This window comes from Cetorhinus maximus, chromosome 8 (assembly GCF_964194155.1).
Source record: "Cetorhinus maximus chromosome 8, sCetMax3.hap1.1, whole genome shotgun sequence".
Taxonomy (NCBI): domain Eukaryota; kingdom Metazoa; phylum Chordata; class Chondrichthyes; order Lamniformes; family Cetorhinidae; genus Cetorhinus; species Cetorhinus maximus.
The window spans coordinates 45226181-45251579 of NC_135886.1; the positions used below are offsets into that span (position 1 = coordinate 45226181).

Genomic DNA, 25399 nt, shown 5'->3' on the forward strand with positions numbered 1-25399 from the left:
TTCTATACATGAAATTTTTCTCCTTTATATTTATTTACAAGACTCACCAGTAATTTTTGAAATAAATGATCAAGAAACTAAGTCTATAATTCCAGCTGCAAAAAAAAAACCGTTTTGACTTGTTAACATGTTTAATACACAACCGAACTTCCAGATAAATGTTTAGGTAAAAAGTGTTTGCTATATTCAGAAAATTACAGTGACCCTTTGTGTGCTGTCACATCATAATATTTAATGATTTAGTGGTAGGATAGCACCGTTCAACATAGCAAATTTCCAAAATTGACTGCATCATCTTGCAAAAAGATGCTGGTAGAGAGTAAGAGAAATAACTAAACGGTGAGTCAGATTGATCAGCTTTTGCATAACCAGCTCAAGCTAAAGGCTGGGAGGTAAGACAGCAGTTTCCAGTGATGTACCGATTTACTTCGCTGTTGTTCACATCAACTGTTCAACAAAAATCTAGACACAGAAAATCAAGTTTAAAAAATAAATCCATTCATGATCTTATCAAACCCCATCAGCTACATCTTTGGAACAGGAGGTGGTATATTGGTACTCTCAGACTTTATCAGTTGCTATCCCCTCCTGTTTGGTTTAGTTAGTTTTATAATAGGGCTCAGTTCTCTTACTCTGTCAGCTTTGATGAGGGTTTTCTAATCGATACTTCAATCTTTTATCTCGCTTTGCTGTAGTATTTTCTGATTACAGAAAATCAAAATAACAGTATTGAGCTCTTCACTCTATAAATAAAAGAATCATAAACTGAACAAATAAAATGAAGTTTTTGATTATAATGATTTAACCCAGAGTGGTAAATTGTCTTCAAAGTTGTATGCTTGGCTGGGTAGAAGAGGAAGTGATAGTAAGGCTAGTCATGGTTTAAAAAAGTTTTAAAAATCCCTGACCCAGCAATAACGAATGAAACAGTCACAGGTTTATGATATCATGCAGTAGTCTTTTTCCAATGCTCAAAGATCCATGCTCTAACAGACTGTGCCATGAAGTAAAAGTGCAAGGCCATTTATACTTATAATCTCTAAATCAATGTACACTTTCTTAATGACATTAATGGAGAGGGGAAAATATACTCCTAAATAAGGTAGACATGGAGGTTGGTGGGGGTGTGCAGTACTGTGCACCAACAAAACCACATTTATCAGAGCTGCTCAAGAAATGAAGAATCTGTTTTGATGACCAGGAATCATCAAAATGGATTCAAAGGGTGCAAAACTCTCTTGTAAAATTTGTTAATTTGGAAGTGCCGAGCTTTGCTGCATTTGAGAAATTTTAACCAGTTATGTATACACACCACCAGTCACCACAAACTATTAGAAAGTACCCAGGAATTGTGAACTAGCACCATGGGCAATCAGGAGGGAGAATAAATGCCCTTTGCAAAGCACCAAATTGCAGAGATTGCTGGTAAAACAGTATACACTCATGTCATACCTATTGTCTATGAGTCTAATCCACTGTATTTTTCACAAGTATTTTATTCCTTCTCTTAAAATATTGTTCAACTATGGCATCGAAAGATTTCAGACTGGCATAACACCAACCCTGAACTGTTGGTACACAGCTTTCATCAGTTGAGCTCTGTTTACTTTTACAGGTCCTGCCTGGAGGTGAAATAGAAGCTGACCCAGATTCTTCAAATTTATGAGGTTCTCCATTCTGTTGTCCCTCATAAATATCTGGTGACCAACAAGGCACGGGTGCTGTCAATGATGTGCTTGCATTCATAGCTGGCAGCAGTGATAGTCTAGAGGACTGTTGCAGGCTTGGACCATTGTTTCCAGTTGGTTGCCTTCCTAAATGGGGATGATGTGCAGATTTCCCATCTTGGCACCACTTCAGCAATGAAGTCTGTCTTGTCTTTACTGGCACTCCAATCAAAGATGCCTTTGATTTCTGTTCCACAAGCAAAGGAACTTTGGTTTTTTGTTTGGTAGTATTTTTTGCATAAAATTTATCTTTATTGATATCAGAACTCTGCTCCTCTGTACTTGGGTTGCTGTCATCTTTCCAGTCCTGCCAGACACGTTTTGGTGGGAACTGTATATTGTCGATATTCACTTCCTTTTGGAATAGCTCCTCATTACTGTCAGAACTTAGCCCTTCTATACTGAGATTGTCAGTTCTACTGCTATCTTGCCGCACCTTCTCTGGTGACTCAAACACTACACCCTTTGGAACGTCCAAAGCTCTTAGTCCTATGTACTGTTGAAGCAGCCTTTTATTGCATTTTTCATTCTTCTGCATACATCTTTTTACTGTTTCTGGAACTCGGATTTGCTTTAACTCATCAAATGGACTAAGGTACTGGTAGAAGTATGCCTCACATGCCTTATTTTTCACTACAGGGATAATTGTGCAGGGTTTCAGCCTGGCCACAAACTCTTGCAATTCCTGAAACGAGGAGTGATCTGAATAAGGAACCACATGTACATCTCTGTGCCAGACCGTCATTCTTCGGCTTGTAGGGATAATAGCAATCGTTGGCCACATCTGATTCCATTTGACCATGTTGAAGCAGTTAATCTGGTTCTGGTCTACCACTTGGATTCTTCCCGCCCCCACTTCTGAAGTGAAGACATCACAGAGTCCCAAGAGCTGAAACATCTGAAGTCTCCGAGGACTTACCACAATCCAGGTTTTAAATGCCAGGGCCAGCTCTATTAATAAGGATTCTTTGCCCAGGTTGTACAGACCTGTAATTATAGATAGAACCATTGCTCAGATACAATGTGCTTAAATGGTTAAAATTGAAGAGAAAAAGAGAAAAGGAAAAGGACAAAAAGAGGAACTAATGAAGTGATTTTTAAGGTAAAAGCAAAAAACTGAGGATGCTGGAAATCCAAAACAAAAACAAAAATAAAAATACCTGGAAAAACTCAGTAGGTTTGACAGCATCTGCGGAGAGGAATACAGCTAACGTTTCGAGTCCGCATGACTGTTCTGTTGAAGAGTCATGAGGACTCGAAACGTTGACTGAATTCCTCTCCGCAGATGCTGTCAGACCTGCTGAGTTTTTCCAGGTATTTTTATTTTTGTAAGTGACTTTTAAGTGTAGTCACAGTTGGAATGTAAGTAATATGATAGCCACAAACAGAATTAGATACTATTCACATAATCTGGTTTTGGTAACATTTGATAATTACTGGCAAGACACCATGCTCATGGTACAACTCTTCTTAGTGCCATGATGCCTACCTGGGCATTAATTTAACACCTCGCCCAACTGACAGCACCTCAAGAGTGCAACACTCCCTAAAGTTTCAGACTATAGACTCAAGACTTTGGAATAGGACTCAAATCCATTACCTACTTATTCAGTGGCAAGAGTGCTATCACTGAATAAAATAAGAATCTCTTTCCACAATGGCTAATCCAGGAAAGATTCCCTACAATCACTGATGTGATTTTTCCATTTCTCACACCAGGGGCTGGATTTTACATGTCCCCGCCAGGTGTGTTTTCAGTGAGGACACACATAAAATAGGGCAGTGCCCATCCCACCACCTTCCCACCCACCCCCCGAGCTTGCCCCTGTAATACAGTAGGTGGGCAGGCACTGAAATCAGCAACCCGACCGCCATGTTTAAAAAATAATTAAGGGTCAATTGAGCTTGTTAACAAGCCAACTAATGCCAATAATACACTGCCTACGCCACAACACAGTTGGCATGGAGAGGCTGTTTTTTTTTTAAAAAGTTTTTAAAAGGGTGGAACAAAGAGGGGATACTATCTTCGGGCAGCGAGGGGTGGGTAGGTGCCCTTTGCACATCAGGGTACCCCCCAAAGATAGTAAACCCCCTTCCTTCCTACCCGCCTGCTTTCCAAAACCCATCCCCAACAACCCCCCACAAGCTGGTCAAACCCTCCCCACCCAATAACTCGGACTTACCTGACTCCGGGATCCATTAGGCCGCCTTCTTGAGATTGGTTGCAGGCCCGGCAGTGTCGACTACTGAGCTTTTGGCGTTGCTGGGACTGCTGGAGCTGCCAGTCAATCTAATTGGCCAGTTGCTCCCAAGGGCCTCCACAGAGAGGGGCAAAGTCCCACTGTTTGGCAACTTAGCCCACCCACAGCATATTATAGCTGCTGACTTCTTTCCGGGCTTGGAGTGGGGTGGGGTGAGCCATCCGACTCTCACCGCCACCGTAAAATACAACCCAAGATGCTTCTATTGCATTTATTGAATGAAACCATCAAATTAGAATCAAACAGTACTGAACTGTGGCCTATTTTCTCGTGTGGAGTGAACTAATGACTGGGAGGAATAGTAGCCAACCCTTTACAGCTTTAGTGAAAACAAAATACTGCAGATGCTGGAAATTTGAAACAAAAACAAAGTGTTGCAAATACTCAGCAGGTCTTGAAACATCTGTGGAGAGGGAAACAAAGTTTATGGGCAGAATTTAATCTCTTCCCCCCACCCCCCAGCATCCCAATAAAGAGTTTGTTGGCAGAAGTGTTTGATTGGGCAGGAGGGTAGCGGGTGGATACCGTCGCCTTCCCACCTGCACCCTGATTAAGTCCGTGGCGGGAAGGCCCGTGGTCAGCCTTCTCACCCAACTGCCAACTGAGGTCCTTAAGTGGGCAATTAATGCCCACTTAAGGGTCTCATCCCACCGCCATTGCATTAACCCGAGTCATGGGAGCATGTCAAGCAAACTCGTGTAGGGTTGCCTGCCGGCTTCTGGTTGGGATGGGCGAGATTCCTTTGTTCAAAGGCACTCACTGCATGATCAAGGGACTCAGCATTGGGAAGTGGGGGCCTGCTGAGAGCTACCCGCTGCCCTTGCTGCCAATCTGCCTACTCTCCCTCTCCCGTGAACCCCACCCACCATCACTCACCTGCAGCTTATGTTTACCCACAATCCCAGATATTGGGTGGGTGTTGTACAAGCAGCAGCCACTGTCTCCCTGTGGCGCTGCCGTCCAATAGATATGCCGGCCTCTGGTTGGCCGGCAGCTCTCGGCAGGTGGGCCTTCTGCCCCCTGGTTCCTTATTTCCAAGGAAGGCCCATCTGTCAAGCGTGAAGAGGAGAGGTTATACTCTCTGATTCCGCAACGACCACAGAGACTCAGGCTTCCTTTTAACCGGTTTTATTCAAGCATATGCAAGGGAGCCGCAATCATTCTTAAGAATGAAGACCCAGCTCCCTGACTGATTACATTTCACTACTTTTATATCTTTTCTTATCATAACAAATTTGAGTACATTTGAATATATCCAATCTGTAACCAACACTAAGCTAAAACCATCTGCCCCTTCCCTATGTGAGAAGGGAGTGCACTTAATCTAATTTATGTCATACTTTTGTCTCCAGTCTGTGCAATGTTCATCTGGTAATCTTCAACTCTTAATATGTTTAGCAGCCATGTCTGTCTGGAGATTTTAGGGGTTTTTCAGTAAATTCTTACTGTATTCTCTTTTAGCATTTTTAATTTCCCCCTAACAAGTGCATGAGTGGCATTTAATGTGGCGGGCCGTCATTAAATGGGGTGACGCGGGGCTCTCCAGCTGGTGGACAAGGCCCCAATCGCCTCCATTAAATACCACCCCATATTTTAAGTTGAAAATGTTTAATGTTACTCCACCTTCTGAAGTCAGCAACTGATGCTAAGAGACAGCTTTAAAAATTCAGAATGCCTTCCAGTGTCTCAATCTAGCAGCTAACCTATGTGTGGTGTAAGACAGGGGGCTGAATTTAACCAGGAGGCGGGCTGGGAGCCTGGTAAAATTGCAGGGACCAGGGTAGGATCTCCAATGTGGTCCCACCATCAGGGCATTTTATCGAAGTGGACATGCAGCCTACCGAGGAGGATTGTTAATGGTGCAAACTTCCACCATGTGAGGAGGCCACCAGGTGAAAGGCGGCAGGCTCCAGCAGCCATCGGGGGAGGGGAGTGTCTTATGCAACAAAGCGAGGGCCATGGACAGTGAAGGCAGCTCCTAGAGCCCAAACAATTTCCTCAGAGGGATTTCCCCTCAAGCACTTGGCCCTGTGATTATTTAAAATTTTTTCACTATCTGCTGTAGGCCCCAGGTCCTGCCTGCTTTAGCAGCAACCAGCATTCCTGGCGGCGCTGCTAAGCTGCAAGCCCTCTGATTGGGCCAGCAGTTCTAGGTGGCGGGTTGCCTCCCCTTGTTTTTGGCCCTGTCATGGCACCCCTGCCGCCTCACAAAATCCAGACTAGTGAGTGCCTGCCGGTTATTCAACCATTGGAGCATCATGGCCAACCCCGATTCAGTTCTCACCCAGCTGTTCATACAGACATTTTCCAGCAATAATCTGCTAAAGATCAGGGGCAGGAACCTTCCCTCACAAAATCATACCAAGGCCAACTATTGAACAACTGAATAACAGCATTTTTGGCAATATATTTTTAAAGTAGTAGCTCTATATTTTCACATGCAGTTCTTTCTAAACCTACCTGCTAACAGTTAAATGCAGCTTTAATGCTTAAATGAGCTGCCTTTGATGCCTAAAAGCACCAATTAAGACAAGGCATTGTCGGTGATGTGCTGAGTCAGTGAGTGGCTGGTCGACAGGTCAGAATCCTTGCCTTTCTGGGAACTGATCGGGAGCCAACTTTTTAATTTCCAGTTAAGTTCCGATCAACTGCTACCCTTTGTTGCCACAAGCCAAGTGTGAATCACTGCCTCCACACCATCCATAATAAAGGTGCAGCACAAGCATAGAAGCCAATAATTTCTCTCAGACAGGGGATCTTAATAATTCATCAACTGTCTGTGGATTATTTTAACCTGCAGCAAGTTCTCCTCTGCTGAAGACAGTCAGTCATGCCAGGAATAATTCCACAATTGGTCTGTCACCAAGCAATTTTCTTAGCTGGGGACTGGCCCCCAGACACTGTCAATTAAATTAAGATTAATACAGCATCCCCTGCCTGCCTGTGTAACCCAAATTCGTAGTGTGACAGCTCAGAAAGGAGGTGAATAAGGCAAAATAGATGACAAAAATGAGGATCCCTCTTCAACAGACATGAGATACTGAGGATTTTTTTGATAAACATGTATGCATCCTGTGTCTATTCTATTCATTCAAATATCCAAACAAATTAGAGACCTGACATTGGCCATCAATTTTCATCAGCCATCCATATTTGATATTTAGTCAACGTGACAATGACTCTAGGAAAGGTGCTGAGTTTTTTAAATCAAGACAAGCCCCAGGGAACTCAAGAGTTACCATATTCTTACCAATTACTACATTGTATTCTGGGTGTGCGTTGATTATTGCTTTGATCTGTTCAGTAGCTTCTTGACGAGAAGGCACCATGGACTCAGGGTCACAGTTTGTGTTGTCCAGATATAGGATATCTATCCTTTTTTCTGTATTCAGTGGTGGATGGCTAAACATGGTGGGTGTGTAACGGAAATCTGCTATATATAAAAAAAAACAAAATCTCCATCAGTGTCCTTCGGCTGATTTTAAGCATCTCTTGGCTTTTCCGTATTACTCACATATTTTATTTTAAATATAATACAGTTTAAGCAAAACATAGGTTTGATTTTCCAGAGAAAAATGTCAAAGTACCATTAAATATACTAATCATCGGTTTTGCTGTGGTTAAAAAACTGGCCCAGATCCTCCGTGGAGCAATCATAGTCACTGGGATTGTCGCCCTGCTCATACTTTGGCCCGCCCCGATGTTTCTCTGCACTTCTGTCCAGTCTTTCAAGCCTGGCTTCTTCAGAAGTGCAGAACGCAGTGCCCATCCAAGAGTTACATCAAATCGCTGTAGCGAGGGAAGACAAGCCATGCCCCCTTTTTACAGCACTAACTATGGTGGGTGGGCAGGTGGGGAGGGTGGTAGGGAGCTGGTGTGTAGGTAGGTCAAGGGGAGCAGGTAGTCGGGTCGGGAGAGGTTGTCAGGTCAGGGGCTTGTTAGTTCAGGTCAGTGCTGATTGGGGGTGGGGGGGGGGGGGGGGGGGTTGCGGAGGGGAGTAAAAGGACGGTGGGGGTAGCCAGATTAAGTAGGGGATGTCAGAAAGGTCAGTGAGAGTGATTGGGGGCTTGGGGGTGGGGGGTGATCAATTGCGTTATTATCCAGGAGTTAGACTAGGATTTTTTCTGTCTAACATTTCCTGGGTAACTATCCAGTTAAGTACAGGTGAACTGTCCAACATCTCCGGTGAGGCCAGGGGTGGAAGGCTTTGGACATAAGCACAGACAAGATAAAAACAAAGAAGGTGAAGGGGTGCTCTAATAAAGTCATTAAAAATGGGAAGAGGTTTTGACAAATCGGGAAAAAGCTATTTCCACTGGTTATTGCGTTTGTAATGAAAGGGCATAGATGAAAAGAACGAAGTGAGAGACCAAAGTTTTTTTTTAATATATACAGATCTGTTAGGCCATGAAATGTTCTACCAAACAATAGTAAAAACAGAAATCATAAAAGTTTTTTTAAAATAAACGTGGATTACTATTTAAAAAAGAAAAGCTAAATGAAATTAGGAAACATCAGTGTTCATTTGTGAAAATATTTCACTGTCCTACTTACCATTAGAAGGCAAAAAAAGTTACCAATATTCTTTCTAATGTAAATCTCACCTCCCTCGAATCTTTTCCACTCGACCCCACTGACTTGTGCTGAGTTTTTTTTTACAGTAATTGATTGTCTTTTGGTTGTTTGCCCAATTGGCCATGTTCAAAACCAACATTCAAATACATGTACTTTGTGGCAGTGATCAGCAGTTTGAGGATTCTGTTGGGTGGAAGGGGGTGTGGTGCAGGCAGGAAAAATGTTGGATTCTCCCTCATATAGTGCATGGGAAAAGGCCAGTTATGAGATTCCAACAGTCTGACTGGTTAAGATCAGCGAACTGAAGAGAAACTGGGGAATCAAATATATGCCACGTCAAGCAGTGCAGTGGCCCACTGAGACATCAGGTGGAGCTCCTGGAAGGATATTTAAACAACGAACAAAAGGAATGCATTAATGAGCGAGGAGGCTACATTTTCTCAGATGAGCTGCAGGGCACCGTAATCTACTTAGGCCAACTGCTGACATTTTCTTTTGCATCTGCTCGTGAAGTTTCTGAACAAAAAAATCCGCAATGGATACCATGACTCTTCTACATGGTTTCAGGAAAATTTGATTCACCAGCTCTACAGCGTTCAGTTACTTTCAAATCTGCAGTGATCTGGAAAAGATTGCTTAAAATAACTTTATCTCCCAACGCCCAGTCCTTTGTTATTGATGTCTCTGCTATCCAGCTGCATCCCTTGTACTGCAACACACTTGAATTCTTTCCTGGCCAGCTATCTCTTTAGCCCTGCCAAGGGTGTGTCTTATATATTTTTAAGGATTTATTTGGGGTGAAAGTTTTAATAACTTTTTATTTTGGCACACTGCAAAGTAATATTTTCCAGCCTTGCTGGGATGAATAAAAAGATTGGAATTTTCATCATATTTGAAGGGGTAATGGAGCAGTATGACATGCCCTGGGACAAGTTCCAAGCTAACAGGAACAGAATTACCTGGAAAAACTCAGCAGGTCTGGCAGCATCAGCGGAGAAGAAAAGAGTTGACGTTTCGAGTCCTCATGACCCTTCAACAGAACTGAGTAATATTAGGAGAGGGATGAAATATAAGCTGGTTTAAGGTTGGGATGGGGGGGGGGGGGGCGGTTGAGAAGTTGGCCGGGGGGGCGCAGTGGGGGTTGTAGGGACAAGCAAGTAGTGAAAGGAGAGATACGGAAATCTTGTCGGAGAGCAGAGCAGTACTTCTTCAAGGTAGGCATTTCTTGAAGAGGAGTGGCAGTCAATTAAACAGAGATAAAAACAAAAAACTGCGGATGCTGGAAATCCAAAACAAAAACAGAATTACCTGGAAAAACTCAGCAGGTCTGGCAGCGTCGGCGGAGAACAAAAGAGTTGTAACAGGGACTGGCAACTTGAATACTTAGCCTGCACCCTCCAGTAATGGCCTTCTCACAACAGTATAGTAGTAATAATTAATTTAGAAGGACATAAAACTTCACCCATTTTTTAACCCGTAGCCACTGATTTTCAAAAATTTAAACTGCACTTAAAATGGATAAATACAATATTTTCCATTTTCTGGGAAGTTTCAGCTTCTCTAATTTCTTAGCCAGGCACCCTCATAACAGGTGGCAAATAGGTTATTTTCAGGTTCACAAGGACTTCCCACCCTTTCCCCTCTGCTAAATGACACAACAGCCTCTGATTAATGCCTTCCATTCAACGCAGCTTAGATAGGGATTTCAACCTGCATTTGCTCCTCTTGTCACATTAGCAACAATTATCCTACATAAGCATAACTTGTCTTTCAACTGATGCATATGTAAATGATTTACCACAAGCTTAATGGATAACCACTGCATACATTCAAAAGTAAAAATATTTGCCATACCCGTGTACAGAACTGTGCCAAAATAGCCATCAAAGAGAAACATGACAGAGCCTGGGCAGTGATTGCTGTCAATCAGTGTCACAGTCATGGTCTCTTTTCCAACTTCATCAAGATTCAAGAGGTGATTGTCCCCTAACTCCAGTGGGTGAATCCATACTTCATCCACCTGATGAAAAAAAACAAACAGCTGATATATTGGAGACATATCAACCAATTATAAATCAACTGGACTTTTCTTCACATTCTAAAATCGCATCTGTAATACTAAAATGAGTTCAAAGCATCACAACAAAGACGGTGAGATACAATTTATATAGCATTCCTTACAAAAAAATCACTTCACAGACTGGAGGATGAAATGGACTCTAAGTGGGTGAGGCGAAAAGGGCAGTTAAAAGAAAGTTGCTAGGAGGGAGTGTTGGATTATATGATGGGGATGGAGTAAGACGTGGCTGAAAACAGCCCCCATGATTTCTGTGGTTTATCCCTGTGGAAGTTGCTGATGTTGGGTTGAAAGGTTCAGCTTTTTGACTGATAGTGTTTTGGGGTTTGCTCTGATACTCAACATACATTTGAAATGTCTAAGCCCAGAGGCAAACGCAATCAGAATGAAACCGGGCCTGATGCTTTATCAACTGTGTGGTGTCCGATATTACAGCTGGTAATAAAATAGCAGTTTCCCACACTGAATTTAATTCTGTTAGCACACTTGCTGACTTATGGAGCACTATTGTCACTGAATTCGCTGGACTCCGTTCGGAACTGCGTTCTTCTGTTGCTACTCTACAAGCCTCTATCACCTCCTTCAATCAAAGACTGCGGGATGTCGAACAAATCAGCTACTGACTTGAGCGACAGAATTGCGGCTCTGGAGACCTTCTGCACCCAGCTGGAAGCCCAAAATACTAAATTGTTGATGAAGATGGATGACCTGGAGAATCACAGTTCAAGACAAAATTTAAGGATTCTCCCAGAGCCCGAGGGTGTGGAACAGGGAAACCCTACAAGTTTTACTGAGGCAATACTTTGAGGATTTTGGCAAGGAGAGTTTCAATTCACTGCCAATAGTGGATCGAATCCATCACTCTGGCGTTGCGGCTAAAGCATAGCGAGCCCCCAAGGCCGTTAACATGAAGACTGCATCACTAGAGAGTGAGGAGCAAATTATAGATCTGAAGAAAAGGGTCAACTATACTTTTGTGGAAGTAAGATATTCATCTACCCTGACCTCAGTGTGGATCAAGCCCAGCGTCATGGAGACTATAAATTTGTTAAAGCCCAACTTCGTGAAGCCGGATTTAAATATGGCTTACTTCACCCAGCTCTCCTGCGTGTAATTTTCAACAGAGTGAATAAAATTTTCAACACCCTGCAAGAAGCTTCAGCCTTTTTCAAGGTCACAATTTTATCTTCTCTTAATATGACATATCTTGGCTCCACCGAGGACAAAACGGTACTCAATGCTTAATTAGGTAACTATGTGTCATGGTTCTGTTACATGATTGGTATAACCAACAAAACCTCTTTGTATCTTATGTCCAAACTGCACTAATCGCCAGATGTTTTACATAAACCCTATGGGTGTTTATTTTTTACCTTGTACCACATGTGCAATTGAGTTCTTTGACAGTTGAATCTCTCGTTATATTCTCCCTCTCAAGGGTTATAACGTATTACAAAACTGTTGCTTTGGACAGATTTTGCACCATGTTTAACGTATGCTGAGCTTTACAATACTTTTGTTTGGGATATTTGATTGTATATTGCTTTAATGTGGGCTGTCCTTTCAAGTCACACTCGTAAGATAGGTATGAATATAGTACAGTGGCTGTGAGGGGTAACATTCACTTCGTTTGGGAAGGTGATGTCAGCTTTTCTTTCCTTCTACTTTTTCTCCCTTCTATTCTTTTTTCTCTTTTTCTTGTTCTTTTCCAAATATACATATATTCTTTCCTTTTAGTCAGTTTTTAACATTCTTTAGGTGGATAAGCTCAATAATGGTGACCATTAAATTATCATTGATTTTTGAAAAAACCCATCTGGTTCACATGTCCTTTAGAGAAGGAAATCTGCAACCTTACCTAGTCTGGTCTACATGTAAGTCCTGACCCACAGCAATGTGGTTAACTGCCCTCTATAATGGCCTCACAAGACACTCAGTGAAGGGTAATTAGGGATGGGCAACAAATGCTGGCCTTGCCAGCCACATTCGCATCCCATTATTTCCAGAAGGCGGGAACATTGTGGCTAAAAAGCGGCCGTCAATGATGGAGTGAAGAGGATGGGAACAATGGGTAGTCCAGTATCAGAGCCGTCAAAGAGCCAAACAGTGACAAAAGTTGAAGATCATCACTGAGGGAAGATCCAGAATTTAGCTTTGGAGGAGCCTCAGCCAGTGCCCTTGTCCAATAGGTACAAGGTTCTTGATTCCGGTGTGGACAAGGGCACAGACTGCAGGGAGAATGAGCGAACTGACCACAGTACCGTGGTACAGGGCGCCATTTAAATTGGTGGCGGGGGGGGGGGAAGAAAGAAAAGAGAAACGTAGTAGTAATAGAGGATAGCATAGTTAGGGGAATAGATACTGTTCTCTGCAGCAAAGACAGAGTCCCGAAGGCTGTGTTGCCTACCTGGTGCCAAGGTTAAGGACATCTCTTCTTGGCTGGAGAGGAACTTGGAGTGAGAGGGGAAGGATCCAATTGTCGTGGTCCATGTGGGTGCCAACGACATAAGTAGGACTAGGAAAGAGGTTCTACTGAGGGACTACGAGCAGCTCAGGGTTAAATTAAAAAGCAGCATCACAAAGGTAATAATCTCTGGATTACTACCTGAGACACATGCAAATTGACATAGGGTAAATAAGAGAAGAGGTGTAAATGCATGACTCAAAGATTGGTGTGGGAGAAATGGGTTGATTCATGAGGCAATGGCACCAGTACTGGGGAAGGAGAGCGCTGTTCCATTGGGACGGGTTTCATTTGAACCATGCTGGGACCAGTGTCCTGGCAAATTGTGTAACTAGGGTTGTAGAAAGGACTTTAAACTAATTAGTGGGTTGGGGAGGGTTCAATTGAAGGGAGGTTTAAAAAATCAAAAAGAAATGAGAGAGCAGAGGTACAGGGTAGTGAAGAGGCAAACCATAATCATAGTGTGACAGGAAGAAGCAGAAAATATAAGCAGAAGATTGCAGCAGAAATTAGAACCAGAATGAGTAATAATGGCCAAAAAGTCAAAGCTTAAGGTTCTTTATCTGAACGCATGCAGCATTTGTAACAAGATAGATGAGTTGACAGCACAAATAGAAATAAATAGCTATTAGACTTGATAGCTATTAGAGACGTGGTTGCAGGATGACCAAGACTGGGAACTCAATATTCAAGGATATTCAACGTTCCAGAAAAATAGGCAAAAAGGAAAAGGAGGTGGTGTAGCTTTGTTACAAAGGAAGGTATCAGTGTGGTGGTGAATAGTGATATAGGTGCAATAGATTGTGACGTGGAATCAGTTTGGGTGGAAATAAGGAATAGCAAGGGGAAGAAGTCTCGGGTGAGAGTCATCTATAGGCCCCCGAAGAGTTGCTTCACTTTAGGACAAAGTATAAATCGTGAAATAATGGAGGTGAAATAAGAAGGATGCTACAATTGCCATGGGTGATTTTAATCTGCATATTGACTGGACAGATCAGATTGGCAGGGTAACATGGAAGACGAATTCGTAGAGTGCATCAGGGGTTGTATCTTAGAGCAATATGTTGCAGAACCTACCCGGAACAGACTATTTTAGATCTAGTGATGTGTAATGAGGTGGGATTAATAAGAGATATTGTAGTTAAGGGTCCTCTAGAGGGTAGCAATCACATGGTAGAATTTCAAATTCAGTTTGAGGGCAAGCAACTCAGGTCTCAAACCAGTGTCCTCAATTTAATAAGGGCAATTACAGAGGTATGAAGAAAGAGTTGTCTAAAGCAGGCTGGGAAAATAGACTAAGGGGACACACACCGAGACAAACATCAACTGCAGCTGGAGGATCATCAACTCAGTGAAAGACGCTCTTTGGTCTACCCAAAACTTGTTGGTCTTCCAGTACAAAGAGTTGTCCCCGACCGACTGGCACACTGCAAGGTCCAGGACTACGTGCTGAGGGACACACTAAAGCTTGGGGCAGCCGCCGCAAAGGCGCAATGGGGAAAGGTCGCTGTCTTAAAACCTTCCTGCCATAGTGCACCGAGGGGCTGGGAAAGGTATAGACCCCTCGGGCTGTACGGCTCACAAATGAATGCGTGCACTGAGTACTAATTGTATTGAAGCACCTCAGAGTGCAACATGATGTATGTTGATAACTCCGATACCACTGCACTGTCTGACTGTCTGCAATGACCATATTGAAATGATTGTAATATTAATTGATTGTATTGAAGCACCTTGTGATCCATGTGTAAAAGTTGAATCTGATTGCGCTTTTTGTGATGGTGATTTATAAATAAGACCATAAGACCATAAGACATAGGAGCAGAAATTAGGCCATTCGGCCCATCGAGTCTGCTCCGCCATTCAATCATGGCTGATAAGTTTCTCAACCCCATTCTCCCGCCTTCTCCCTGTAATCTTTGAACCCCTTACCAATCAAGAACCTAACTATCTCGGTCTTAAATACACTCAATGACCTGGCCTCCACAGCCTTCTGTGGCAATGAATTCCATAGATTCACCACTCTCTGGCTAAAGAAGTTTCTCCTCATCTCTGTTCTAAAAGGTCTTCCCTTTACTCTGAGGTTGTGCCCTCAGGTCCTAGTCTCTCCTACTAATGGAAACATCTTACCCACGTCCACTCTATCCAGGCCTTTCAGTATTCTGTAAGTTTCAATCAGATCCCCCCCTCATCCTTCTAAACTCCATCGAGTATAGACCCAGAGTCCTCAAACGTTCCTCATATGTTAAGCCTTTCATTCCTGGGATCATTCTCGTGAACCTCCTCTGGACCCTCTCCAGGGCCAGCACATCCTTCCTGAGATACAGGGCCCAAAATTGCTCACAATATTCTAAATGTGGTCTGACCAGAGCCTTATAAAGCCTCAGCAGCACATCCCTTTTATATTCTAGTCCTCTCGAAATAAATGCCAACATTGCATTTGCCTTCCTAACTACCGACTCAACCTGCAAACTACCGACTCAACCTGCAAGTTAACCTTATGTTCTTTCAGATATTTTATGAATATAGTATATTTTTCAAAAAAAAAAGATGTGGGCAGAACTTGGAGGGCAGGGGAGCAAGGAACAGAAGGGAAGAGTGAAAGACTGGGGATAAAAGACTGTCTGGGGAAGTTGGAGAGACTGTCCTGTGGATAATGCCACGCAATCCGGGGCATATTTAAGAGACTGCATTGGGGCTGAGGGCACGCTGTCAGGGGCATATTTAAGAGGCTGTCTAGGGGCTGAGGGCACACTATCAGGGGCATATTTAATAGGCTGTCTTGGAGCTGCACAACCATGATAGAGGGCGCTGCATGGCACGCAGGTCTTGGTCCCGATCTTGGGCGGGGGATGGCCTCGCTGGACAGTGACAGTCATGCACAGAATGCTCTGTAGAGCATGGTCAATGAATTAAAGCATTTAGTCCTGGGAGTTAGAATCATAGTACTGGGAGACAGAGGGCACAGTAACATTCAGGAGAGGCATCTAGATTCTGTACGTCAGCAACTGAAGAGTCTTCGGTGGGGGGGATGTGCGAATTGAAAAGTAAGGATGCATGGGGCCTCGAGAAGGAGAGGTGTCAGATCGACAAAGGACGTGGGGACATCAACATTGAAGGGATCGGGGAGAGCACAGGAACATCGGCATGTACAATGATGGGGTCAAGGGTTACAGGGAAGGCTGGATAGATACAGGAGGGATGGGAATTAGGAGGCAGTGACTATGGAGGAGGATGGGAGGAGCTTGGTGGGTGATGGGAGAGTTTGGAAGCTGGTCATACTCACTAATCTAATGAGCACCATGTTTGCCGTCAGTGATCAATGATGCAGTTAGAAAAACAAGCTTGAAAAATGATATGGGAGTGGTCTTGGTGTGTGGGAGGAGTTTAGCACAACTATTTTGGGCCAATTGAAGGGACACCTTATTAATTTCATGCTCAAGACAGAGAACAGGGCTCAGGTAATTGCTGGATTTGAGGGTCTAATGTACAATGAATGAGCTCTGCTCCTTTATAAATGGTGCACATTCAGGCATGAATCCATTAAGTCTTGGTGCTCAGTACAGTTGGTCTTAGTGGCCATCTGTTCCTGACAGAGGCATGTGAAAAGGCAAGGAGGATTAAACAATCAAGGGCCACAGCTGCTGCACAGAAGCTAAATGGACACTGCAAGCCTCGATAATCCCATTATACTGGTCATGGGTTACAAGGTACCATGCTTACAGCCATGACATAAGGACAAGGCTAGGGTCTCAATAATTAATGTCTAGGCTACTGGACGTGAGTTGACAATAGCTTGACTGAGGGCTATAGCACATGGTTATATTGACCCTAATCAAGACCCTTGTTGTGAATGCTCAGCCACCTGTGGACCTCCAAGGTGCCATTAGCCAGCAAGGGGTGGCCTGGGAATGCCATGTCTAGACTGAAGGCAGGCCAAGGACTGCATTCCTGGCTTGGAGATGGAGGGAGACCATTCAAGGGGAAGTGGCAATGATTTCTCAGTTCTATTCTACTCTTTCACAGATACAAGGAGTGGAGAATACAGGCTGCAGGCAACGCTGCCTTACTGATAGCTATGATTAGAATGAGGAGAAGGGCCCATCACCGGGAAGACTATCAGCCTGAGGAACAAGAGGCAGCAGGGCCCCAGGAAGTTCCAGATGCTGCCGAGGGGCAAAATCCATGAACATACGACCAAGGGTCTATAGAAAACGCAACTGATACACGGAGATAAAAAAGACATTGCTGCAGGCACCTTCGCTTATCTAAGGATATGGTATCTCACGTTTTCCACCTTCTACATGAGGAACTCATGTCACAAGGACTTGGAGAGCGCCCCATACCAGTTGCTTTGAAGGTGGCCACCACACCAAATGTTTTTGCCAGTGGGTCCTTCCAGGGCTCCAATGGGTACCTTTGCATAATATCACAATCAGCAAAACACAAAAGCATAATGGAGGTGACAAATGCCCTTTTCAATAAAGTTCACCATTATGTCCAGATCCGCACTGTAAAGAACATATCTCTTTATTTCTGTTGGATTGTTGTCAATAACATATCATTTATTTTCTTGGACTGTGGCTTTAAAACTACCAGGGCTGCAGTTGAAAGACCTGTCCCTGGAACAGGATGTGGAATATACAATGTTGCGATCTCCAGGAACAGAGTGTGCCAGGTTGGACAGCATGTGGCTGCAATGGGGAACCGCCTAGCAACAATGCTTTAATTGGTTCCTGATCAGGTGATCAAGCTCATGCGTGATAGCAGTGAGCAGAGAGATCCTAGCCTGCAAAGGGAACACACCTAAAAACCTCTCTTTCTCCTGTAAGTGTAAGATTCCAGAAAATCTGCAAAGCTAGCTAGCTGTGTCTTGATATCTCTAATCTGCTCTCTGAAAAGACCCTCTGTCAAGGGGAAAAAAGGGGGAAAATCACCAGTGGAGACATTGAAAAGCAAGTTTTCAACCAGTGAACTGCAGACTGAAAGTGCTGGAAGACCATCTCGTATCATTAACAACAAAACTGCAAGGAATTTCTGAAGACATCAATCAAAATCAACACATCTAATCCCATATTCCGGATTGGTGCTATTGAACTGTTTTACCTCACCCTTAAAACAATCTTTTGTGTTTGTGTGTATGTGCTTGTGTTTGTGTATAGGGGTTAAGAAAGGGGTAGAGTTTAAGTTATAGAGTTACAAGTTAGCTGTTCATATTTCTTTCTTTTGCCACTGGTTACAGACAACTTGTTTAATAAAGTTATTTACTTGTTAAGTTTACAAACCTGGTGCTCGTATTCTGTTAACCTAAATTAGACAGTTAGCTAGAATTGGAGCTATTTGGTAGTCTAATCAAACTTTTCACATTTATCTCGGCTGGGGCAGCAGTGGGGCTTGATATTATAGCGCACCACCCCCAGTGAGTCGTGACAGCATGGATAACGCAACCCAGGCTGCCGGAGCTGTGGGATTCATTAGAATCTCAGGTTTCCTGCAAGTGCAGGGCTCCATCAACTGCACACCTGTGATCTTGAGAGCTCCCTGGCAGCAGCCAGTGAGATCCGCAATTAGAAAAAGGATTTCACTCTCTGAACGTCAGGCTAATTTGTGATCACAGAAAGCAGATCCTGCATATTTGTGCAAGGTACCTAGGGAGCGCTCATGACTCTTACATCTTGACTCACTCACAGGTGCCACAGATCTTTGAAGTGTTGGCTCCTCGGGGACAAAGAATATCCCCAGAAGACATGGTTAATGATGCCCATTTGTCATTCACAGTGTGCATCTGAGGAGAGATACAATGAAGCACATTCTACCACAAGGTCCTTAATAGACCAAACAATTGGCATCTGGAAGATGTGTTTCAAACGTTTGGACCGGTTAGGCAGGGCTCTCCAATATTCATCAACATCACCATTGCGCCCTACACAACCTTGCGTTGCAAATTTGGTGGGGGGTGGGATGTGTTGCCTGAAGGAGACATTGAGGAGCTGGACAACTCCTCGGATGAGGAGGACGTTGAAGGGATTGGCTCTGAAGAGGGCAAGAATTCATATGAGCCACGAGGATTCTAATGCATGGACACGATGCGGCAGACATGCCCATGACAACCTTGTAGCTACAAGATTCCAGGAGGATTAAGGTGAAGACAAATTATCACCAAAATTACCTTCAATGAATGGGACACACCAACACCTTCATTCTCAGCTTGAACATCTCACAAAAGGTCAAAAATCTCATTGATTACGAAAATAGCATTAGCCACCCCACTGATCCTATGGGGTCATCCTTGGAAGGAAAAGTAGCCTTTACAACATGCGGTCACTGTGGAATGTGATTAGCACTCCCTTAGCGCACAGCATTAAGCGACTCCACATATTACAGTAATTTCACCAAGTCAGTGTGCGCACAGCATTTAAGCGGCTGAAATGCAAAATCAGATGGGGATGTACTCATGTCATTATGATACGTGATTGGTACGGTTGCCCTGCACACATACCACTCTTTAATGCTTTGCACTGGCACTTCTCAAGAGGGTGCAGCATTTGGAGAGCTCCATTTGTCCCATCGGCAGCTCTTATCAACGTATAATGCAGAGCCATCATCTTGCTAATGACCCCAATCGCCCTTTGCAAATCGAGATGCAGTGACCTCAAAATCTACATCATGTCCCACAGCTGCAAGGTTTGTTTGCATTGTCTTCACAGAGACTGCCTCAATGGTTTGATGGGTACCAAACACTCAGGACCCTGAAATCGTCAGAGGCCTGACAAGTTTGAGTCCTGGATGACCTTTGCATTCGGGACAAACCTGGCCCATTCATTATTGACACAGTAGCCAATGACAACATCTTCCTTTCATAGACCCTGTTGAGGACTTAGATTTGCAAATGCATCACTTTCAGAGCATAATAGTCCTTGACATGGTCCAGCTCTCAAAAAGCCATTCCTTTCCATATACCCTAAGTCAATGAGAGCACTGTCATGCAATGAATACCTTTACACAAGGAGCACGAAAAGCACTGCTAAGCAACTGTCCAGTTCCAGTGTAATATTATTGCAGGTAAGGAGGCAGCTTCATCAAGTTGAGCGCACACCTCTGACATCACACCCCTCTTGCAGACATTTGTAAGTTTTCTGATTGACCTTTACTTCCCTAGTTCAGGATCATGCATGGGGATGAGTAAGAACTCAGCATAGAATGACATGATCAGGTGGGAGATCCTCCTGCTCCCACCCCTTGGAAAGAGGACCTCCCTTCTTTCCTGGATGGCCTGGAGGATTCCCAGGGAGGTTTTGCTGAACTGTGGTGCAGAAGGGTTGCGTTGCTTCAGCGCCATTGCTTTCCTCTTCGCCAAAACACCTGGGCTCCAGTGAGAGTCTGGATGCCATTTAAATATGGCACCAGGATCTTCGACCTCATGAGGTAATGGCAGAGCTGGCAACTTCCTGCTCGCCCCACCATGAGATATGCCAAGCTCCTCGCTGATGCATAATTAAGGAGTTGAAAAGAGGAAGATCGCGTGTATTCAGCCATCCCCCCCGCCCAGTGGGAATCACACCAACTTTCTCGCAATTAGTCTCCAGAATGGAAAATTCCACCCTTAATGTTGGTCAAGCAGTAGGAAAATCATACAACAGCCTTGGAATTGAAAGGGATGGAGCAGTGATGAACTTCTGTATTGCCAGAAATTTATCCCCTGCTTCCAGATGAGATGGGGCCAAAGTAGGGCCCTGACTGTCTGGATAAGTATAAACAAAACAAGGAGAGGGCAGACCACAAAGCTGGACTGCCAGGGAGACATTGAGGACTGAATGGCCGACAGAGTCACTACCAGCAAGCAAGATAACGTGAGACAATCTCAAAAAAATGCAGCTTTATTATAGCCCACACTGTGTTGTGATCATGAAGAAAATTAGATTGCAACTTGAAATTGTAGGAGAGGTGCACAACTAGATGACAGGAGCTTTTGGGATGTGACGGTAATCCGAGATAGGGAAACAGGATTAAAGTATTTTAATGGAACGATAACAGATATTTTAAAAGAAATTGGGATCATGACAGAAAATAGAAATTGGTTGATGATAATCAAGGGCTGAGTGGGAAAGCTGTGTGGTGAGGAATTGAGAGAGAAGGGGGTCAAGGCAGATAGTGGTAAATTTCACAAACAAGATGAGGCCCTTAATAGAGAAGATGGAAGAAAAACTACGAAATAAAGATGCAAAGGTAGAGGCAAGTGATTGGAGCGGAGATGGAAGGACCAGAGTATTAGTCAGTCACAGGTAGAGACACTAATACAAATGGCTTTGATTTTTGACAAAGAACATTCAAAATGTGAATAAAGGAAATGGGGAAGAGGTAAGAGAAAAGGAAAGGGCTACATCTGGTAGTGAACAATAGGAATTTACAAATGCTTGGAATAATTCAAGAACATTTTACAGTGATAGAGTGCACAGCAGTAAACAATGAAGGGTTTAAGGCTGATGTAGTAGTGAATTACTCAGCATGTCACAAACCAGATATGTTAGAATCAGGTGTGGCTGTTTTAGCAGGGAGTGTCAGGTGTGAGACACTAGGATCTAGTGACGATGAGGGCATTAGCCAGGGAGCCTGGGCAATTATAGAGGTTAATAAATTGTAAATTTTAACAAATGGTAAACCAGAAAAGAGAAAGTTGGAATTTGAAAGGGTTTGGAGCTGTTTTTTTTTTAAATGGCGCAAAATAGGTTTGGCTACAAAGAGATGCATGAGGTGAATAGTCAGATGGAACTCTATCAATGAGAGGTCTGGGCAATCTTTAAAGCCTGTATGATAACAAGATTAGGGATTGGTCATCCATATGGTGGCAGAGTCAATCTGGAAGTGAAGTTGAAGGATGCAAGAAAATCAGTTTTTGTAGGGAAGCTGGAGCTTGAAATTATTGAAGATAAAACAGTCACTCAGTGAAGAAACTGAGGGAGGGCACAAAGGAGAAAATTTTAGTAAGGAAAGCATCCACGGGCCTTACGAAAACAGATGTGGAGAATTCTGGAGGAAAGCTGGACATAATAATAAAGGGTGAGATGTTCACAAGTGGAAAAGAGTCAAAAGTCTCAGGGAAAGGCCAAAGTGGGATTCGGAGCAAATTTGAGCAGCCCATGGCAATTTCAGTGTGGTAGAATGAGAAACTAAAGGAAAGAAGAAATAAAGAGATGGAGTGGAAAAAACAAGTTTTGGTAATCTGAATCTCAGCAGGACTCACAATGGAACTTGGGAATGCAGAGAAAGAAGTTCAGCAGAGAGAAAAAGCAGTTGGAGTCTAGGTGAGATTTAGCATATAAGGGAGGTGAAGAAATAATGGATAGGGTGGGTGGTAAGAGAGGGACAGACAGACATTAGTGGTCTAATGGTTATGGAACTGAATTAGCAGCCTAGAGATCTGAGTTTTCAATACCACCACAGCACACTGTAAAACCAAATCCAATAAAGCTGGGGATTTGTGGGCTAATAGCAGAAAATTACCATAAAAGCTACTGGATAGTTATAACAATCCGACTGATTCACTGATGTCCTTCAAGGAAAGGAATCTGCTGTCCCCACCTGAACGGCTGGTCTTCACGGTCAGGGTTCACCAGCATAGAAGTTATTTGAGTGATGTGCCATAGTAGCATGGGTTAAAATCTTTATGACACGAGAGAAGAGAAACATAGAACACCCTGAAATCCTCACCTCTTTGTCTCACCTGAAACTTCCAACGCAACAACCTGGCAGTAATGGGAGAGCAGTATATGGGTCTGCTCCAGGTGGAGGACAGACCTGACGTGTGATCACTGTGCAAGTGAGACAGGAAAAACAAACGGACATGGCTGCACTTCCGAATCTGCCAGAAATCCACAGCAAATGGAGTGTTTGGGATCAATGTTCCATTCATTGCTCACTATTCCTCAAAGCCAGCACCTGGACAAGATAAGACACATTTTAACCCCTATCACACTGTAAAACTAAAAATTAACTTGTAGTTTGCTGGACCAATACAAAGTAGCCCTTCACCTGATTAGTCTCAATTGGATTCAATTTAGCAATTAGCATGCTAACTAAGCTGTCCAATCATCTCTCCAGGCTCCTACTTATCTATCTATTATAGAATAAAAGCACTGAGTAGGTTTCAAGATTCCATTTCAAAATGAAAAGTCTCATGTCTGGCTCAGACTATCAGATTAAAGATGTTGTAGTAACATTAGGCAGAAAAGTCAAAATTTCCTACCTGTTAAAACTCCTAAGCACTGGACTTTGACTCCTGCCAAGGCTAATGCTTCCCTTGGGCACACAATCTTTGATACCTGGCTCTCTCCCACCTCGGCAGCCATAAATGTTACGTAGACAACTGTAAAAATTGCCTCTCTCCCCACTTCCCCCAATAACAAGTACGCGATCAGCCACAATTATACTGAATGGGAGAGCAAGCTTTAAATGCCGAATGGTCTGCTCCTGCTCCTATTTCTTACCTTATCTTCTTTTACATGGGGTGAAGTGGAACAATGCTAAGCAGAAACCACCTATTAAACAGTCCTGCAACACCAAAGTCAATGTTGGTTCCCAACTGACTTCTCCCATCCTCACGTAATTGAGCTACTACATCCTGTTTCTGAGCAGCAGGACCAGTGTCAATGGCAATATAAGTTACCATTTTCTCCATCCCTACCCTCTGTCCCCAAAACCCAGTAGATCTTTGGGGACAATTGTTCCATTTTCAGTGCATAGCCAGATCCCCGGTTGCAAGTGTTACTGTGTCACCCAGGAAATTGTCAGCCTCCATTCTGATGATGGTTTTTTGCTGCAGTGCAGGTCAGGTGCAGCTCATGGATCCTGAATGCCCACTAGTGCAATGAGCCAGACCCAATTAGTGGGCACAATGCATCCATGATCCACATTTCCATCCCCTGGCCACTCAGCACTGCCAGGAATCACACACCACCAGTGGACTCACTGCACTCATAAAAAGCATCCCACAGTAGCTAGTCTGCACTTAGGAGCTGCCACACCCCCACCAGTGGGCACAGCACCCATAAAATAGGCGCTTCCCCCCTCCACTGGCCACAGCACCCATAAAACATACCCTAGCAGTGGACACTGTGCATCCATAAAACACACCCCAATAGTGGGCATCCGAAACCCATTTTCCACCATTGGGTACCCAGCACCCATGACACCCCACCAGTGGGCACCCAGCACCATAAAACATACCCTACCAGTACCTCCTCATCCCAAGAGACAGCATCTGTGGGTGAGTTCAGCGCGTTGTCTATCACCCCGGGGTGGGGGGGGGGCGGTGCTGCTTTCCAATCATCTGAATATTTGTTTAAACCGGGAGTCCGGGAGACACGGTTCCATTAAAATTAATGGACCAGCTCCTGAGCTCCCGCCTCTTTCCAACCGTCACTGAATTCTAACAGGAAATTCTTCCCCATTACCCGCCGCCTTACCCGGGCTGCATTTTGTGTTTGATTGACACCTACATTGACCACTCAGTGTGCGGCTTTGAGAAATACTGTCCAATAAGAGGGCCAATAGGCGGGACTGCAGCGGAAGGCGTGCGTTTGTCCCCCTTTGAAAGCAGTGTTGATATCAGCGCCCCCTGTTGCGGAGGACTTGGCGGCAGCCGGTACTGCACCCGACTGAGATCAACAGGGGAGCAAGCCAAGCAGAATCTCGAACCAACAGGAGGCCGTTGTATTAACTTCTGCACCCAGAATGCATGGTTCTGACCCTGCTTGCAGAAAATAGGAAAATATTCTGTACCTCACAGAAATCATATTGATCTGCACCAAAGTAATGCTGCTTGATTTTTTAAAAATCGGTAAATAGAAATAATCAAACTGAACAACTTCTAGGGTAACTTTAAACATTCAAAAGGGAAGGAAATATTTTGGCTGCAAGAACAAAGTAGCTTAATTGCATTGTGTTCAACATTTCCCTAAATTAATTGGCCTGCATTCCACTGCGTAAACACTATAATTGCGGCCCTCTCTGGCACATGTAGTTTCATGGAAACAAACTCAAGTACTGTTATCATGTGCAAGCTAATCTATACCATATGTGGTGTCAGAAAACCTGTACAACCCCTGAATAATAGTTAACCTGGAACTCTTTCTATTGCACTCTTAACTAATGTATTGAAATGATATGCAAAAATTCACATTCAACGTCTTCCTTGCTTAAATATGTTACTGGCTGTCACTCAACAACAAAAACAATTTGTATTTATATAGCAACTTTAATGTAAGAAAATGCCCTAGGATGTTTCACAGGAACATTA

The 25399-nt window shown here is 43.7% G+C and overlaps 1 protein-coding gene across 4 annotated transcripts; it reads right to left on the reverse strand.

The window, feature by feature from the left end:
- dclre1b (DNA cross-link repair 1B) lies at nucleotides 1-24587 on the reverse strand. 4 transcript variants are annotated; one of them, XM_078546767.1, is made up of 5 exons: nucleotides 24339-24587; nucleotides 22826-23040; nucleotides 10418-10583; nucleotides 7239-7421; nucleotides 1-2714 (listed from the first exon to the last, which is right to left on the reverse strand). In XM_078546767.1, exons 2-5 carry the CDS (start codon nucleotides 23012-23014, stop codon nucleotides 1468-1470), a joined length of 1785 nt encoding a protein of 594 aa, XP_078402893.1. In that variant the 5' UTR covers nucleotides 23015-23040; nucleotides 24339-24587; the 3' UTR covers nucleotides 1-1467. The 4 variants fall into 4 exon arrangements, with proteins under 4 accessions (XP_078402893.1, XP_078402896.1, XP_078402894.1 ...); XM_078546770.1 differs by having other exon boundaries at nucleotides 22813-23040; XM_078546768.1 differs by lacking the exon at nucleotides 24339-24587 and having other exon boundaries at nucleotides 7239-7418; nucleotides 22826-23158.
- Between the last annotated feature and the right edge of the window lie 812 nt (nucleotides 24588-25399).